General features: G+C 36.8%; 1 protein-coding gene across 1 annotated transcript; it reads right to left on the bottom strand.

The window, feature by feature from the left end:
* Window positions 1–999: 999 nt before the first annotated feature.
* Window positions 1,000–19,634, bottom strand: LOC121309299 (enhancer of polycomb homolog 2-like). The gene is made up of 12 exons (XM_041242174.1): window positions 19,598–19,634; window positions 11,438–11,583; window positions 11,133–11,339; window positions 10,201–10,349; window positions 9,979–10,111; window positions 9,653–9,696; window positions 9,170–9,259; window positions 8,064–8,392; window positions 6,163–6,299; window positions 5,409–5,565; window positions 2,659–2,995; window positions 1,000–2,009 (listed from the first exon to the last, which is right to left on the bottom strand). The coding sequence occupies exons 1-12, from the start codon at window positions 19,632–19,634 to the stop codon at window positions 1,937–1,939; spliced, it is 1,839 nt and encodes a 612-aa protein (XP_041098108.1). The 3' UTR covers window positions 1,000–1,936.
* Between the last annotated feature and the right edge of the window lie 1,355 nt (window positions 19,635–20,989).

The following is a 20,989-nucleotide window of genomic DNA, read 5'->3' on the forward strand; positions in this document are numbered from 1 at the left end:
TAAAAACACATATTCTTTAAATAAAACTTTTAATTTCTAAAATAAACGTTGGTACTGTTAAAGTTAACAACCTAAATATAATACTTTCAGCTAAGCAATGTCCATGTAAAGTTTTAGAGCATAACAGGTCCTCCTAGTGAAGAAAGTCTATTCACCTTTTCTGTAGCAATTCAACCCTTTGGATAAAAAATAAAAAATAAAAATAAGAACAAAATGCGCCATAAATTGTATCCATAAGGATAGTTAATATTTATATTGCAGTTACCCCCCCCCCCCCCCAAAAAAAAAAAAAAACCATTAACCAGTCATTGGTTCTCAACCTGCACAGGGGCATGCTTACAAAAGGGCCATATTGGGAATGCAAGGTTCTTGGGAATCCCTAGAGAAAACAATGCCACTTCTTGGTCAAGTACTATGCAAAATAAGATGGAAATAACAGGGATACAAGTTAGTACTCCGGTCAGCACTTGGGACATTTGATGTGTCAATTCAGATGCAATACAATAAGTACAAACAATAAGACAATATTTCAAAATAAACAATATAATTTTGCTTCTTTAGGATAAAATAGTAAACTTTGAGAACCACTAGGTGGCAGCAATTTGATTTGTTCCATGTCCTTACCCTGCTTTGAGGGCCATCAATCCACACTGCAGGAAGGTGGTGCTTAAAATACTTGCATATCTATGTATTAACAGGTGCTGCATTTGTCAGTTCTTTTCAGTTAGAAAAAATTCAGACATCAAAACCAAAGTTTTGATATGTATACACGTATATTTATTTCCCTGCATTTTTTTTTTTTTAATTTATCCCAACAAGTAGTAACAAGGAAAATTTGTCTGAAGTAGTGCGTAAACTAATGTTTAGATAACTAACACAGCTAGCAAATCTTTACATGAACACACTACACTATGTAAAAGTTAGACCTAATACATAGACAGGTTTTTCCATCTTACTTGCCTTGTGGCCACAGGAAACATTACAAAAAAAAAAAATCTGAAATGTTTGAGTTTTACCCTTCCCTCTTCCAAGGGATGGTTTGGCGAATCTCCAATAATTTGTAAGATTATATAAGATAACAGATAAAATTACCCATACCTGATGATTTAATGACTTTACCCCCAGTGTGTTTTAAAATGCAAATATTTTATAAAAAAAGTTGATTTGTCTTGTTTAAAAAAAAAAAAAAATTGTAGACTGGACTGTCAGATGCATACATTTTTTTGTTTCATAAAAAAAAGGTTCTATGGATACAATGGCATGTTTTTACATCAAAACAACTTAACGGTAACTCCTACAACATAAAAAATAAAAAAAAAGATCCATCCGCATTTCCCTGGCAAAGTAATAGAAAATACTTTTGTCTTAACAATGAAATGTCTCTAAAGTTGTTACCAAAAGACCATCTAATCAAACTGTGAAACAATTAACCAAGTGAATACTTACATTTCTTAAAAAAAAAAAAAAAATTATATGTATGTATAGATACACACACAAACTTTAAATATGCTAACTATGCAAAATCAATATTTTTGTAGACAAAGTGATTTATTTGTACAAGATACAAAATGTAAACATGGCAAAATAAATAGTTAAAACAAGTGACATTGGATCAATTTTCATGATCGCAAAACAAACTGTTGCACGTTTCTTTCCTCTCCATTCGGTTGCATTTCAAGTGCAAAAGCATGATGACAAATATCTAGAATTCAAGTAACAGAAATAACATACTAATGATACAAATATACTATTTTACAAGGTAGTGATCTTCCCAATTTTACAAAATGTACATAGATATTTGACAAATTCTCTAATATTTTGATATGCTCGATTTATTAGGTCCATGTTGCACATCCCTGACATTCTAAGGGATACACATTTTGCATTTATGCCTGCCACAACTGTTTTTCATAGCTATAAGTCCAGCTGGCTTGGTCTATGTCACTTCCATTGCCACTGTGGTCTCTGAAATCCCATTTAAAGCAAGTCTTTCTGGTTCATGGCTCTCCCTAAAAGAAAGGAACACTTTAATTTATTAATTTTTAATTACTTTTTATTTCATCCCTCCATTCCAAGGTGATCCATGAAATGTAGACATTCCTTGTTAAAATGTTAGCCCTGGTAAATATTTAAGTGCATCTGTATTAAAATTACCTTTTTTTTGTCCAAAAGGGTGGGGATGTTTAACATGCTAGAGCTTTGCAAAACAAACATTCCTAAAATCATTGTTTCTGAAGGGATTATACAGTAGGATAATACTAGTTAGTAACTTTACTTAAATCATACATTATAGCCACAAGAAACAGTTAAAATAACCTTCCTTTTGGCAGTATGTTTTCTAAACATTTCTGCATATTTCCATGAGTTTGTTCTGGAAATTTATGTTATTTTCAAATAAGCATAACTCAAAAACCCAAGAAAATAAATCAGCTTTATTTATGAATAAAGAATTTTCAAATAGACAGAAAAAAGGAAACTACTGTATTCCTAAATTGCCAAAAAATGCACTTATCGCTGTGCGCTTATTTCATTATTTACAATATTTCATTACATCAATGCATCAAGGAAGAAATAAATTGTAAAATAAATAAATAAATAAATAAAAAATATGTATTGCCACAACCTTACTATTTTTTCTATTTCTATCAGTTTACTCACCTTGCTATGCTGCTAATGGCATTACTGGGTGTCAGCTTTGGCACCCTGTCCACATTGGTACCTACAGTGGCAAGTTTTAAGGCAGATGGCGAGGGTGCTGAAGTCCTTGTGCCGAGATGCACATGTATAGGGGAAACAACATTAACATTGTTGAGATGAACTGCAGTTGCTAGGCAGGAACTGTTCCCTGGCAAAGACTGGGGACTACTTGTGCACATTGCTGGGATGAGGTGGTTGGTGGTGGTGGTGTGGTTGACAGTCCTTACAAGCTGTACTGTAGAGATTGTTGGGCTGGCCGTCAAAGTTGTGCTGGCGGAATGAAGAGTTTTAGAGGTACCTGTAGAACATAAAATGTTTTCCTTTATTATATGTACAGTGCTGTGAAAAAGTATTTGCCGTTTGATTTTCTGCATTTTTGCACATTTTTCACATTGAATTTGGTCAGATCTTTTTGTGGGTTGTAGTAGTATATAGAGGGAGTCTGAGAGAAAAAAATGACACCAAAGTTTGGTGCTTCTTTCGTTTGTTTGGTGTGCAAGGTAATCAAACATGCAATCTTCAGGTGTGAAAAAGTTACTGATTTATTATCTTGAGGCAGCATGACAATACAATAATAGCTTTTAACAAATGAAATAAATAAGTACATCAATATTTATTTATTTTATTAATAGTTTTAAAAATATATAAAGTTTCTTTATAGTTTCTAATAGTAGATCACCTTCTCCAACTGAAATCATTAATACTGAGCAGCTGTTCACTATTCCTGACACCAGACAGCGTGAACACTGGATCAGTATTGTTATTTAATTGGGAGAGTCAATATAAATTAGGGCTATATATTACTAATTAATCTGATATAAATAGCATATTTTAAATACTGAGAACTGAAATATAATTTTGTACAAAATAAAAATAAATATATTGAATAAACCTACACACGTGTTTATTCAAGATGCTTTTTTTATTTTGTAAGATTTGTATTATCACAATGATTCGGATAATTAAGAAGCAGTATAAATTAAGCAAGTGCTTAGTGCTTTAGTGCTCAATTCATGTGTGTATTACTTAAGAGTTCCGGAATTATGGGGCCAGGTGGCAACCCTACCATCAGAGTGAAGTTGTCAGCACACAGGTTCTAGAGGCACACTGTGCCATGATCAAAAGAAATTCCTGAAGACCTCCGAGAAAAAAAAGTTGTTGATACCTATCAGTCTGGAAAGAGTTACAAAGCCAATTCTAATGCTCTGGGGCTCCACCAAACCAGTCAGAACCAAATTGTCCAAATGGAGAACGTTTGGGACATTAGTGAATCTTCCCAGGAGTGGCTGTCCTGCCAAAATCTCTTAAAGATCATCCAGGAAGTCACACAGAGACCTAGAACAACCTCGGCTAAGGTCAGTGTTCATGACTCCACCATCAGAAAGACACTGGGCAAAAATGGGTTTCATGGCACAGTAGCAAGGCGGAAACCACTGCCCACTAAGAAGAACATGAATGCTCGTCTCAAGTTTGCCAAAAAGCTCTTGGATGATTCTCAAGAGTTCTGGAACAATGTTCTATAGACAGATGAGTCAAAAGCTGAACTTTTTTGGCCAACATGGGCCCTGTTATGTCTGGCAAAAACCAAACACTGCATTCCACTGTAAGAACCTCATACCAACAGTCAAGCATGATGGTGGTAGTGTCATGATTTGGGGATGATTTGCTGCATCAGGACCTGGACGACTTGCCATCATTGAAGGAACCATGAATTCTGCTCTGTATCACAGAATTCTATGGAGAATGTCAGGCCATCCGTCTGCGAGCTCAAGCTGAAGCGCAGCTGGGTCATGCAGCACGACAATGATCCAAAACACACAAGCAAGTCTACATCAGAATGGTTGAAGAACAAGAAATTTTAAGTTTTGGAATGGCCTAAACAAGAAATTTAAAGTTCTGGAATGGCCAGGTCAAAGTACAGATCTAAACCCCATTGAGATGTTGTGGTGGCAGGACCTGAAACAAGCAGTTTATGCTTGAAAACCCAAAAATGTCATTGAATTGAAGCAGTTCTGCATGAAGGAGTGGGCCAAAATTCCTCCACGGCGCTGTGAGAGACTGATCAATAACTACAGGAAGCGTTTGGTTGCAGTTATTGCTGCTAAAAGGTGGCATAACCAGTTACTGAGTCTAAGGGGAGATTACTTTTTCACACAGGGGCATTGGGGGTTGCATAACCTTTTATAAATAAATGAAATAAGTATAAAAATGTTGTGTTATTTGTTCACTCAGGGTCCCTTTTATCTAATATTAGATTTTGGTTGAAGATCTGACCAAATTCAGTGTCAAAAATATGCAAAAATGCAGAAAATCAGACGGGGGGGCAAATACTTTTTCACGGTACTGTATGTGTCCATAGAAAGGGTAACACAAAAATGGGTCACTACTTTGTTTCTTAATGTGTTTTCACTTACTCCGTCTATGTATGTCAGTAAAGTTGCTAAAACTAATATAAAACCACAATCCAAACCAACTCAAGTTATTATTCTTTACGTAACAGCATAGATCTGTAATACAGTGTGTTTATAAAGTGCTTTTTTATCTACACAATATGTGTTTACTTTCTGGCATTTGGTATGAAATATATTCTTCTATATGTTATCAGATTATGAAGTAGGGAGGTAAAGACTACATAAATATCACTATCTTTGTTATACTAGAATGATAAAGTATATCCCAAACTGATCATAAAAAGTAGAATCTGCACTCACCTGAAGGCTGGACGACACCATTGATGTTGCTGCTGTGAACTCTGTTGTCCTTAGACACGCTGAGTCCTGGACCTGGGGCACTGACTACAGCTGATGCAGCAAAATGGGCACTTGCTGAATCCAGAGTTTTTGACATGCAGTCTGAAGTGCCAGATACCTACAAAAACACAAAACAAGCAGTTAAAATAGTAGAAGTGGGTTACACAATGTAATATCAAACACTCAAACTTGCTTAATCTTGGTGAAAAGGGTAACCGTTTCAAATTGCCAAATGTTTGTAAAATATGGAAATAATTTAGGGAAGAACATTGAAGACTACATTTAAATTCCCTTTGATATATTGTTGATTAAAGAATTGAGTTTATGCTACAAATCCACAGAAAATAGTTGATTTGTCAATGAAACCCAAGTCAGAACAATTGAACAGAAAAGCGAATACCATTTAACTACACAACAGTCAGTTATAACACTACACATTTCAAATGGCTTGGGATTTCAGTTTAGCAGTTCATACTGTTTATGAAAAGTTATAAATTAGCATAATGCAAAAAAGTTGGCATAAATCACAAATTAATTTCCATATAAACATCACCCTTCTAATTTCATTTTTCATATTTCTTCTGGATAGGCTCAGGAACAGCAGCAATTTCACTATCATTTGTGAATAATGGTACTCTTTTACAGATTCAATATGTGCCGTTTATCCCTTACAAAATGCACAATAACCGGATAACAGTAGAAATCTAAACATTACCTGCGAGTTTGGATGTGCTGGGCGTGTGGAATGCTGGGATTGCTGTTTCTGTTGGAGTTGTGCCAGCTGCTGTTGCTGCATCTGAACCAGCTGCTGTTGATGTGTCTGAAACTGCTCTTCTGTAATGCCACCTATAACTGTACAGCAACAGAGTCAGACCACAACTGCAAACCAAAAGTATTTAGCATTGTAGGAAAACATTCTTCCAATCAGGTAACAACATTACATCCTTTGGGAAATCGGCTTCTCTTTCCTTAAATTAAAACAGCCTGAAATGGTTCAATATTTAATAGGACATGAAACTGTTTATTACTGCTGCACTTTGTAGAAATTCTATTTTAGAACCTTGAAGCATACCCATTCATTTGCAGAAACACTAAATTATTTAAAACTAACAATGTGAAAATACAAACAATACATAAATAAAAAATGCAAAGAGTGAGAAGTTAACTTTAAAATACACCATCAATAGAATAAAGAATGCACAACTTCAGACAAGGATCCCAGATGGCTCAAAATTAGACATAAGATGTGGAAGGAGGCAGCAGAGAAACTTTCCAAATCTATAGATTACAGCCACAGTCTGCAAGTTTTGCAAATCTCTGAATGCTTTTCAGGGGAAATTTAACATTAGTTTCCTCTTAAACTTAAACATGGACATTAAGACTATACACAGCAAAAACTACCATTTACCTTCTATGAAAGTATGACTGCTACTCAATACTGGTTTTAACATAAAACTAGATGTCTTACTAGTAGACTGCACTTCTTGTAAACTGTAGACAAAAAAAAAAAAGCCACTGTTAACATTTCAAAATACCGTTTGACGCGTAGAAGACAGCATCCCACCAATTCACTCCCTGGTATCCCATCACTTGTAACACACGACAAATAACAATACATAATTTTGTAACATATAAATATGACTTACGTCTAATCAAATGTACTTTTGCTACCGTAAATCAAACTGCTAACCAAACGCCACATTTCTTTGCTTTTGGTGAAGAAATCTTGATCAGTGTGTACATTTTTTAAAAACCTTTTTTTCATCATGCCTTCAAGAAACCATACACTGCAGTTAAAAAAAAAAAAAAAAAAAAAAAAAAAAATGGGAATGTGAGGGGGTAAATGAGGGACACCAAGTACTGCCAAGAACTAAGCGGGTGTGCGGCTATGAATTCGTTCCCTACTCGACACGCAATAACATCCCAGTTATTGTAGGGTCTGTCGACATCCTGTACATATTTTTCGCCTATAATTAAGGACTGCGGATGGACATGCCGATCGTACCGACGTTCTGATGCTCGCCCTCTAGAACCCCGTGCAACTCATGACTTCGGAGGGACTGATACATGCCCATAACGTTGAACAACCATCATGGAAGTCTCTGTCAAGTTCTACATATGTTGTCGCGTATATCTCAGATAGCTGTGGGCAATAGCAAAACAGTTGATCGTTGTAAGACTTTATCGAACATATCGGTACCGTCAAAGTTTTGGACGTCGCGGAGACGAAGCACACCACTTCTACCAGTGATAGTCATGATCCTGCGAAACTTGTCGCCCCAATGAAAAAAAAAAAATATCGTAGTGTCGCCAACTGGTGACCTGCCTTAAAAGGATACCCTGACAATATACAGTTTACTGCATTTAATCTGAAATACAGTAAGGTGAGTGATAAAACTGATTCCATTTAGAGTAAATGCTGGAAGTTTTCTAAACAATTCAGTATAAATACATGTAAAACTATAACGATAAACCAACAAATAAGAATACAGAAATAGGTAAACAACGGTTTTTAGGCTCGGCTGTTTTGTCCTGCATACGTAGCACCAGAACCACCAGTCTATCTGAAAGCCAGCCACAAGTCCGGGATATAAAATTGTTTACTTTGATACTTACCCGAAATTCCATTCCTGCTAGAGTTCAACAGTGCAACAGACGCTCTGGTTACTTGTCTGTTATTCACAGTCTGTCCCAATTTACTAGAATTACAACCATCTCCACTGTCCCGAATTTGTGTAGACTGTGGCTGAAAACACCGCAACCGGCACATTTTAATATTGCTTAAAACTTCCTTAAGTGACATTGCATTCCCAGAATGTGTTCTGGAAGCATTGGTCCATGTGGAACAGTCTGAGGTTGAACTACTGGGAATGGAGTTAAACATTTCAGGGTCCAACTGCTTAAGAATGTGGTCTTGATCAGACGATGCTCGGTCCAAAATTACCCTGCAAGGTAGGAAAAGCATCATTTAATATACATGTATATACCAAAAATGTGCTAAACAGACTCCAGTCATTTACATCCTTAAAATGGTGCCTTACTGGACCAATTTACATCCTTAAATCAGTCTTTTAGTTTTGGTTTAGTTAATGTCTGAATAACATTTATAACCTGATAAAAAAAAAAAAAAAAAAAAACTAGCAATATTCTAATCCATAAGTTGATCTTTTGAGACAACTGTCTTCATACTTCTTCAGTCTGCTTCACGTTAAACCATCTACCATGTGCAATTTGTACTGACTAGTCTTTTTGTTGTTCATTGAAAGGTATGGGCCGAGGATAAGGTTGCGCGGCGATCGGCGTTGGTCTAATGTCAGAACCTTAACTCCTCCCGACACTCCCGTCACGCAATAAAAATTTGAGAAGCTTGACGTTTTCAAGTCCGAATGAGGGTCCCTTGCGATCAACCATGGTTTAACTCCCCCCAATGTAGTGCAAAAATTATTTATTTATGACTCCAAGTTTAACATCAGGGTTGTTTGCAAAATAGTTCATCAAGAAAACCAACGTATTTATAAGGAATTTACAGCAAATAGCAAAACGATTTTGTATGAACAAGATAACTAATTTTACACAAGACCATGGATAGCTCAAATACATACATACATATATCTAGCTGCTGAACTTTTAATCAGGTCCCCAGACTTCTACCCAACTGCAGTTTTATAAAAAGGGACCAGCAATAAGACCAGAGCTTTCTACTGATAATGATTTACACTTACAGCATGGTATTGGCACACAGCTTTCCTTCTGAAAGCAAAAGAACCATCTGGGTCATTTTCTTCTTCTGGCTCTGATGTAGGTGATAAAGCCTGAGGGGAAAAAAAAAGAAATGTAAACTAGCATTAAAAATACTGACGTTTCATTAATCTTGTTGGACATTAGTTTCGAGAGACAATAGGGTTATAATTGTTGATAACTGCATAAACAACATTAGCGGTTATTTGAATGAAATGTTTATCTGCTAATACCAGTCAGTAAAGCCCAAAATGGTTCCGTGTCGCCTCGCCGCCGAAACCCCCCCCCCCCCCCCCCCCCCCCCAATATATCCTACCTGATAGACATCTGTCAAAGACTAGTAGTCATACTGTTTTTCATACCTTTAGTAATCGCAGGTAGTTCACACTCTTATTAATCGCAGGTAGTGGCTCAGTGGTATGAAAGTCCAGTTTAGTTTTCTTCAGGTATTTCTTCTTTGGTCTGACAAAATCATGACCGTCCTCCTTAACTGAGATGTGGTGTGGGGATGCTGTTACATTAAGAATTTAACAAAATTAAAAACATTTGTTTCATAAGCACAAGTTTCTGCTATAAAATGTGTCAAGACCCTGACATGGTTTCTCGAATATGGAAGAAACCCCTAAAAAAAAACAACATCTGGCATATCCATAGATAATGGCTATAGTTGAAAAACAAAACTTGATATTGCTGAAATCTTACTGTTTAAATTTTTTACTGCTAATAAAAAATGCTGTTGTGATACGGGAACAGAAATAAATACAACATATTGTATGAATTCAGTTATTTTTACCTTAATTTTAAATTCTAGAACTTTGTGGTGCTTTCCGTTATGAAGAGATATAGGAGTGCTGTAGATAGATTTCTCTGGTCGAGGAATCTTCACCTCATTCAGAATTTCACCACCAAAGTCACCCAACTGATATCTACACAAGAAGCAAAAATTCAAATTGAGAGATTTTTTCATGGCTTTTTGCAACTATGAAATATTAAAACAGTGTTTAAGTCAATTTACCTTTTCTCCACAACCTCCAATGTAAGATGAAGCAATTCCCGTTTAGACTTTTCTCGTCTTTTTATCATTTCTAGAATGGTTACTGTCCTACTGAACTCCCGCCTTAATTTTAACATCTTCTCATAAGAAGCTTCATCATTTTTCCGATTCTAGAAGAGAAAATAAACAAATTGCAAAAATGTATATAAAAAAAATTACGTATATAAAAAAAAGTCACTAACTCAGAACAGCCAGTTTGTTATAAAAAAAAATATTTATGAAAATGAAAGAAAACTAGAATGCAATATTTTTTTAAAAGGGTTTAAGATAGTTGATTATATGCTTAATTGAATCTTGAACTCTGGGGCAAAATCAGGTTTGCAAACTTTCAGTATTAATTCTGACAGAAGGATTTGTTCTTACACATAACAGAAAACAAGTATGTCAGTATCACACCCAGCTAATGGTAAGGGAATTTTACTAAATGATCAAATGTGAACACACTATCCCAAAGTGTGTGGTCTGTATCATTTATATGGCCAGAGGTTAAAGCACAGTGGCAGTAAAACAGGTCATTTTTACTGAACAAAAACATTAAAGGAACTTAATTTGGAAAGAGGATAACGTCAAGGCTACAAACACATTTTGCATGCAGTATAATCTTGCAAATTCCAAGCCAGTATACGAAGCTCTGACAGTAAATATTAACTCAGACTTGGTGATGTGGCACTACAATTGCCTTTTTAAAAAGACTGTTTAACTTTCTCTAGCTTTTACAAAGCAAAACAATTAGTATGTTGCAAAAGTTTAATTACTTATTTGCAGCACAAGTTAACAGTGCCAGGGATCATTAAAATAAGGCATCTTCTCTTAACCAGAAGGACATATCAATAAAAAAATAATTGATTGATTCTACAAATATTTAAGGAGCAGTTTAAAAACAGGATCCTTACTTTTCTTGTCTGCATCTTCTCTGTTCTCCTTCGAAAGGCCACATAGGGGTCACTGTTGGTCGATCCATCTCTCTTCTCCTGTTTAATTTGGGGAATGAGAGAGGGCCCTCTGCAGTTCTTTCTTTTTCTCACCCAGTAGTCATATACAGACTTCAGAAGATAATCATCCTCATTTAGTAGCAGTTTTGCTTCTTGAATAGTTACAAGCTAGGAAATAATTACATAAATGAGGAAATATTATAATAGGTTCAATTAAATAATAGCAGTTATATTAAATTAATAGTACACGTTTCAGCTTATAATACCTGGTTTGAACTGGCTTTCTCCAGCCTGTCTATCATTGTTTCAAACTGAACTGGTTTAATTTCCATCTTCCTGTTTAGCCTGTTGAGTAATGTCTCATCTTCAGAGTCCATATCATAATCTGGTTGCTCATTATCGAGACTGAATGCTGCAAGGAAAGACACATTTAGTATTTCCCTAAAACATTATTTTATCCTGGAATTGGGATGGTTCCTGTCCAGGCTCCTAATGTAAAAGGGCAGGTCAGGCTGAGTTGAGAAAGACATAAAGCACAGCTCTCTGTCGTTTTTTTCTTTGGAAAAAGCAGAGAAAAACTTTCAATGGCCGAGTAAGACCGATAGGAGCCAAATGAAGCTGAAAAAAGGGGCGTATCTGAGAAAATACTCAGAGGGCCCTGCACCAAGTTAGCACTACCACAAAGTGAATAGTTGTTTTTTCACCTACTCAAAGGAATTCTCGGATAGTTGCAGATCTTTTTTTCAGATGGTATCATTGTGAATAATGACTGTGTTGCATTATTGCGAACTGGTCATCAAACGACGTTGATCAGCGAGGATTTACTTAGTAGTCCGACCGGTAAGACGTCTGTGAAATCAGGGTGGCTTACTGGAGATGCTACTCATGTCCTTTTGTTTACTATGGTCTACCGAATACTCCTTAAACAACGTATGGTGAAATCAATTGCTCCTGACCACCTACAAGCCTGATAAATGGACCGCTAAGGGTTAAGGAAAAAAACTAAATGGTCATTCCGCACTTGCATGATTATCTACCATTTAGTCCATAACCTGAATTTAAATTAGATAAAGCCCGACATCGACCTCAGGAACACGTCATATTACAGGAAACAATAGACTCCCTTTGCATAGCTGTTTGATCCATTCCTGGTTTTATTAGCTTGTTACCTATACACTGTTGCTAATCAAGCTTGTATTAAAACCGGGAATGGGTGAAACTGCTATGCAACAAGAGTCTTATTTCCATCCCTGGGGTGTATGTTCAACGACCCGAAACACGAATTTAGCAAAATTTGTCGCACACACTTTTTTTACTTAGGGACTCAGTGATTGTTACTAACGCTTAGTTAAAAACACGTGTTAACCTGATTCCCAATTCCTCTAATTGTTAGTTTACATCAATACACGTCAAAGTCGTATAAGATGTATAAGTCAAAAATCCGTCCTACAAATTATTCGCGTTAGATTTAATAATGTTGACTGATAAATTAGATATTGTCATCCTTTGGTATTGCCATGTCCAGCTTAGCCTAAAAACGGTAAACTTCATACTTTTTTTTTTTTTTTTTGTTCGTCTAGCCAAACAGCTAAGTTCACACCTGGGATATGTAACACCGCTTAGTTTCCGAAGCATCATCCACAGGCCTTACTCTGAATCTAAATGTACTGTTTATGGACTTGGGAGTCTCCTATTTCCAGGCCCTCGTAGTTTGTGATGTTACTCACTGCCTCTGGAACTGGGATAACCATGAATTCTTTCAACAGAAATTAAAGCCAACAGAATTAATAATAAACTACACAGTATTTTATGTTACTAAAAGTATTAGTTAAAAAACAAAGTGTTAACCTTAATAGACAAATCATTTAATTATTCAGTCTACATGCAATACAACATTCCAAAGAAAGTTTATAGCCCATAAAAAGAGCAAAATCCGTCCATACAAATTACTTCGTGAATACAAACACTGTAAAATGTGGACGATTAAATAAGATATTTTCATCCTTTATGGATTGCCATCATCAGCATTTCAGCCATGAAAAATGGTAGAACTTCAATAATTTTTTTTTTTTTTTTTTGTTCAGTAATATACAAGAAAGGTGAAGTTCAAATGGGATTGTCTGCAACAACCAATGAATGACTGAAGAAATACATTCCAAATTTTGAGACTTACGCTGAATACACACATGTACTGTTGCTAGGGACTTTAAACTCTGACTTATACCAGAGGCGATCGTAGTAAGGAATGACTGATTACTGTATTCTGCCTCTGGAACTGGGATAGTACCATGCTTTCTTTCTTCTCCCTGAAAACCTGCAAAATGCTGCAAGATAATTTGCGTTGTACAATGGTGTTCACTAATTAATCATGTTATGCAGAATCAAATTTTCATTTCTACGGAGTTCCAGAATAAATAAGTATTTGATGCCTTTGAATAGGACAAATGTAAGTTCTAAATAGCCCATACATATAGACTGTCTCAGTGGTATATCCCCAGGATCTGATATTCTCAATATCAAATGTGACAATGGTATCTTACATCTTATGATGTCCTGATTCTGATTGATTGATTTTTGAAAACGCATTTTAGACTATTAAACCAGCTGTAGAGTCAAAACCTTTGAAAGACACATTCTTTGAGTTAAATCTTTGGTTTATTCACGGGGCTTGTGTTGTTTGTTCCGTAGTGACACTTAGTGAAGTTTAACTGTGGACGGGGGTTTTGGTGTGTTTCACGACCGTGTTGTTGTTCTGAATATGTGTCTATAGTGGCATTCCTTAAGACTATTGACATCCAAACGGGTACGACAATTTTCATGTTCGCAATACGACATGAATTGCAACGTTTTCGTCGTTCTCTTAAACGTCACGGGTTGTGACTTGTGTTTAATTAGTCAATACGTCGTCGTCTATGTGGAAGATGCATCGAGTCTATTACCTATGCACCAAGAGTCTATCGTTTTTACATTCAACTGCTATCCTTCTACATGTCCGGTCTGGTCATATAGGGGTCCTAAACTATAACACGTTAGAAATACTATTTATTGTAACTATGAACAAAAGATATTTTCTATCCTGCCTCCGAGTTTGTTGAGCCATGTGTCGGAGACGATATACGGGATCGACCATAGATTAGGGTCGTCCTTATTTGCGTCCCTACCTTCCTCCCATAAAGCGTGATTTACATTGCGAAGCCTATTTCGTGTTTTTTTTTTTAGCATCAGTCGTAATTAAAGACCTTCGACCATGTCCTATCTGCGCGACACACTCTATGCCACATGAAAGCATTAGGGTTTTTTCATTTGTATTTTACTAATTGTCGAAGCGCTGGTGTGCCAGGCCCTTTAAGGTGCTAAAAAGGCATGGTGCAAACATAGATATACAGTATAAAAATAGTAGGCATTAATGACATGGGTTATTTATTTACATTGTCTGTATTGTTATTCACTATTTATTTTAATCAAGCAACAATTAAATATTAAAACAAATGAAAAAATATAACAATGTAGAAATCGATTTAATGCTTACAGAAAAAGCAAAAGAAACTCTGAAAAACGTAAAAACAGTGTTTGAATTCGCAGTTCTCACAAGCGCATTTTTTAATACATGTATTTATTTATCTCAGTACGTTCGTGAGTCATAAATTACGCTTTACCCTGCTGTACCCTTTCATCTATCGAGTCTGAAGAACCTTCTATTTTTTATTTACATTCCCGACCACCAAGAACTATAAAACTTTGAATTACCCAAACAGAAAAACATATTTACTTTTCTTTTGGTTACCTTATGTACTGTTTTATCTGTTTTGTTTATGTGGAATCCGAAGGAAAGGCTATAAGTTTAGTAGGGTTATACGCGACGATAGAAATTAAATCTGTAACGTGTCAGATATATAAACACCACAACACCTTATAGATTTTCATTGAAAGTAATTGAATCTTGCGGAATGATGTACAATTAAACTTTTTGATTATAACTATATATAATATATATTATATAATATATATATATATATATTGATATATATATCAGTGCTTCGGCAGTAACATTTCGATCAGAAAACTGCGGGCTGCAGCAGCTCAAATTAGATTCTGTGCTGCGAGCGACGCGCAAGATAAATCGCATTACTATCATTTTAGATTTAAAAAGTACTTTTGTTTTTACAGTCTTGTATGTACATATACCTGTTTACACACTATTTTCTTTTGAAAAGTTATTGTATTAGTTTTTCATCAGTACCGTGTATGGCAATGTGTGATCAAGAAAACCTTGTACAATTAACATAATCAAAAGTAAAAAATTGTTCAGCTCCAATATACACCGTTCATTATTTGGGAAAGTCAAATTAACAAGTAACTTTATGCACACAGCCGATCTCTACAAACTATACTGCACGACTTATTTGAAGACCACATAGGGCGTATCAAGAATTGAATTAGACCCCACCAATTTTCATGACCCCACATCCATACTCATATTGCGATCGCAAGAATCATTACTTCAATCCGGTATTTACATTCAATCCCTCCTTAAAATTTGCAATTTTGCATCTTTGAGATGCACCTTTACAATTACACGATCTACATATTGTCCCAGGTGCATTGTTTACAGTGGTGTGATAAAAAAATACTTAAGTCACTCATTAAATAGTAGTCATCAGGCGACGTCTCTATTCTGTGGTGCCACAGTAAGGGCGGATATTATAAAAGGGAAAGGGTTTGGCAATTGCCTTCAAGTAGCTTTTCCAATTGGTGCAACAAAGATTGACACTGGGGCCAACTAAGCTGAGTCGATCTGGCGCTTCATTGGGGCACTGTGGCAAAATCTGGACATCATCCCACCATACAATAGTTCCGTGCCGCCCTTGTTATTGTAATTTGACAAGGGTTTTTTTTCTGAGTTTGTTCTATATTTAAAATGGCATCTTCAAACAAAGGAATCTGCATTTGGAAGTATTTTGAGGAACCGGACGAGAAAACCGTGGTATGTAAGTAATTATGCCAAACAAAATTGCCGTAACAAAAAAACACAAGTTCAGTGCTTCATAGTTTGAAATGAAAACATTCAGAATTGTTGTGGATGGAGTTACTGATGGCAATAAAAAGCAAACATCCTTAACAACGTTTGCTATAGATTTGGCCAAACAGGGCGTGATCACATTATCCCCTATGAAGAGAGTGCCATACTTCACACTACGTTCAAACTTAGGCTCGCTAATATGGTTTGACACGGCTGGGTGCTTTTTATTGTCTCTCGACCTTTTTGACTTAAGAAAATCTTGCTGAGCTGTTCATACAAAACTTTTAAAGGGAGAAAAAGTTGCAATTACCACAGACTTGTGGACCCCATTCCCCAATCTTTCCACAGGTGGAAGGCTTTTTTCTATTGAAGTTGTTCTGTAAGCTTTTGGACTGAACGGCCATTTGTGTTTAAGTAAGATTTTTATTTGTATGTTGGAACTATTGCACTAAAGTAAAGGACCCCTGAGACACACTTCAAACAGGTAGGCCAGGCATCTCTTCACAATTTAATGTACAACTCACTTTCGTGTTGTACAGTGGGTGATGTTCATCTCAATTTATTTATTTATTTAAACCAAATAATTTGGGGCAAAAAAAATTGTTCAATATGTATAGTGTATAAAGTTACATCATCACTAGGAACTTTAATTACAACCATAAATGCAAACATTTCAATATATACTTTGATGGTCGGTTTTTGATGTTAACACCTCATTTTTCCTTAAAAAACTGAATACTAAACAGGGCTGTCAGTATCAGAATGTAATACTAACCAGGGTGTGTGTGTAGATATGGTCAGAATGCTGACATTGCAAAGAGTGTAAATGTGTTCCGTCTGACTATGAATTTGTACTGCTAACGTTCTCAAGATGTACAAGTCATTTTTGAATGGTTATTTCGTGAGAGGATCTGTCACACACTACACAAACAGAAACATGTCGGAAGATTGGCCTCTATTCCTATTATTCAGAGCTTTTTGCACTAGAACTTGACGACGTTGGGTACTCCGGTGGTATCGTTGCTCAGGACTAGTGGCCAAAATGTAAAGTCGATACACTCTTGCATTAGCATTGGGACGAGATCATCCTTCAGTTCACGACGAGAGTCTATTGTCAAGCCACTTAGTAGCACAGTCAGGACTGTAGTGTGGATTTTCAAGTGCATGTAAACCAAACCATTTTTTTGTTTTTGTTAGTGAAATATAAATCTCTGTTTCATTGGTGTCTGGTTCTATCTTTCACCACTTTTTTTTCTGTGTGTAAATACTTTATGCTTAAATATGTGGACTTTACTTACTTTGAAATATACTGTGTGCTAAGACAAGTTTGTGGTTTTAAAATTCTAATATAAATACATTATTTTGTAATTACTTTTCATAGACACAAGTAACGTTGATTTACTTTTTAAATCTCAACCCCTAAAATAAATAATCCTGTATTAAGGCACATATTTAGGCCCAGGATATACAGGACTTAGACCCCTGCAAAACCCTGTAATTTGTTTTCGGTGGGGGGCATTGTCACTTGCACCCGGGGCGGACAAACTCCATACCCCACTGCCTTCTACTTGGGATTTCTAATCTCCTACTTTAAATGAAAATGAAAATGCTGACTCACAAAGGAAAGACTAGACATTTTAAATACTTGTAATATCACGGCTCTGAATGCCAGTATTGCCTATTTAAACTTGTGAAAGCCATTGAAACACTCAAATGCACAACTTATATGCTAAAATATTTTCCCCACAGTTAAGCCTTCTGTAAACTGTACCTATAAGAAACATTGTGTATCGATGAATCGTGATACATTCTTTTCACGATATATCGTATCATAACTGAGGTATGTATTGTTTGTATCATGATAAAAGACCAAAAGCATATTGTAGTTCATAAAGTGGTTCTTGAATGTTGCGTGTTTTATAGTTGGTCTAACTACATACTCTCCCTAACTCATCTGATTGTTGTCTTTAAACAAATTTGTCCTTCAATTAATTAAATGATAATTTGATCTAATTATACATTATAGAACTAAATAAACCTAAATCCCAAATTAAAATACATATTTCATTTGTTTTTATCTAGTTTCTAACTTTCCGAAAAACACGTGTTCGAAAAGTGCTCCGAAGATTATTTAACGCTTAACGTAGCAGTATTTCTACAAAAGTCTCTCCCATTTGTGTGGGCTTAACTTCCCTTTTAAAAAGGAGAAGGTCGTACATGCCACACATCATAAACTGAAAAGAAGCTCCTGTTGTGTTTGGAGGGTGCTGAACTACATGTACGTATGTATCTGGTTGGATTGAGTAACTGCAGTTTCTCTGTGTTAGAGAGGCTGTGGTTGATCAGAGTGCTGTCATGCATCTCTGTGTTGCTGCACTGGTAGATACTTGCCCTGCGGATAGACAGAAGGCCTTGTCCTCAGTGCTGTCAGTCGCTCACCTGTCAGGGTAAGTACTGATTGCTCCCCGATTCTCCATGTAAGATCTGCCCTGTGATTGTAGCAGTCTGAATGTGCAGTGCTGTCATTCACAGGCCGAATACAGAAACTTAGCTCCCTTTTCACCAGCCCTTCTGATAGCTACAGGCCTGTAATCTCCTTCGCTGTCAGTCCATTACCTTCAGAAGTCCATGTGCCTGTGTCGCTCCTGCCCTTCAGATAAACTGAAGGAGCCACAGAGCATGCTTTTAAATGTCTGCACTGTCAGGCTTGTATTGCACCTTATTACTTCAATCAATGAAATTGCCACTTTTTTCTGCCTAATTCTAATATCTCCTCAGTTCTACGACACCCCTACTGGTCAGGAGGACTGAAGATCAATGGATGACCTGATGTCAAGCTTCTTTTCACCTACCGAACTTCTGGACCCTTGATCTAAGGCCCAGTCTGACTAGTCTCTGACTAACCAGTAGTGGGGTCACTGAGTTGAATTCCCAGCCAGTTTTCCCTCCCTAACCTGCAGGAGCTCCAAGACCAAATGAGGGCGTCTTGTGGGCTCCCAGCAAAGATCAGCAGCTCAGTGAAATTACAGCAGCACGCACCTGCTTGCATAATGTTGCCCTCCTTAGGTGTTGCATTGGGTTTCCTTCTGCATCTGTATTTGTAACACAGTCTCTCTAACTGTGTAACAAAATTTCACAATTAAGATCCCAAGTGACCCAACACAGGCAGTGCATGTTTGTAGGATACACGTGGCTACAACCTTGACGTGACCTGCTTGCAAATCCACAGAAAAGGTTATTTGCTAATCATACTAATGGATGTGCTCACCCGATTTGCGGTGACTGGTCCAAGGCTGCCCTCCCGTCACTCTCCCTGTGACTGGCTCATTCATGCACAGTCTGCGGCTTCATTCTCCGCAGCCGCCCTGTCACACAGACACTGAGGCTGGGATTGATCGCTGCACACCTGAGTCCTCAGATAGGAAGGGAGAGCGGATCTTCATGTCCCTGTGCTGTCAGTCTGTCACGATTCACAGGCTCCCGCTCCATTGACCCAGGCACCTTCACTTGGCTCTTCCTCCCCTGCATCGTACAGAAGGGCTTCAGTCTCAGCACAATTCACAGGCACTGACTGCATTGATCAAGGATATGCTCAAGCTACTCTAAGATGCGTAGATGGCACTGGAGTCCTCTGTATGTACTGTCAGTCCTTCATTTGTGACAGATCCACCCAGCGTTTATCAACACGCCAAACTTGCTATACTGAACCTACGAGGGATACAACAATCTAATCTGATCATTCATTGTCAACCCTCATTTTGCAAGAATGAGTATCCACTCTCGTTGACACCCCCTCACACCTTTCTCTATATTCTGTCACTTGACTGACACACACTACACTTCAATTCATCTAAACCAGGGGAGGACAATCACTTCAGAAGTATGTGATGTGTAATTTCATGGGTAAATGCATTAAAAAGAAAATAATAATAATAATCTATTATGATTTACTATAATCAGGGCTTGACGATTCGTTATATATTTGACTGGTGCACAACATACCGATTGCTTGGAGACAAATTAAGTTCTTCATTGAAACATCATGAAACATGATATTTTCAGTTTGCATCTTAATGTGGTAACCTTTTTTTTTAATGTGTTGTTTGTATCTGATCAGCTGTTGCTTCTGCTTAGATAATTATTTCTGGAGAAACTACCTCAAGGGGTGTGCGGCTATAATTTCTGTCCCCCTGCAGCGTTGACAGATGTGAGTCAATAAACGGGAAATCTGCATACAAAATGTAGTGCAAATTTCAGCTCTACGCCTCTTGTGGTCATTTCTGAAAGTCAGCTTCTTCCATAGTCTATAATAATCAATGCAGAAACGACAAAAGACTGTCTCTTTGCTCTCCATTAAATAAGTGAAAGCTGTCCTAGCACCTCAGAGTAGACCCTTCTGGTTCTCTGCATTTAGCTTTCAGATTATTTTGCATTCAGGTAGCAGGACTTCAGAGTTTTCCAACTGGATTGAAAAGAAACCAAAGGAAGGTCAGGCAACTTCATCAAGGTCGCTAACTCTTTGAGTGAAGCGATTGAGCTGCGATTTCAAATTCAAGAAACCGGGATTGCTCTTTTGCATTGCTAGGACAACAAACAAAGAGTTAAAATGTACAAAAAAAAGAAATCCCTTTTAAAGAAAACCTCTATCTCTCATCGTCAAGTTTAACCTATACAACACTTAACATGCCACTTTCCTTACGAGCAGTAGAGGAGGCCCTTTGAAGTGGAAATTAATGTTTTTTATTCTTTGACAGTGAGTGTTGGGTGTTTACATAACACAGAGCGCTTGGACCCAGGA

Source organism: Polyodon spathula, unplaced genomic scaffold (assembly GCF_017654505.1).
Source record: "Polyodon spathula isolate WHYD16114869_AA unplaced genomic scaffold, ASM1765450v1 scaffolds_1145, whole genome shotgun sequence".
Taxonomy (NCBI): domain Eukaryota; kingdom Metazoa; phylum Chordata; class Actinopteri; order Acipenseriformes; family Polyodontidae; genus Polyodon; species Polyodon spathula.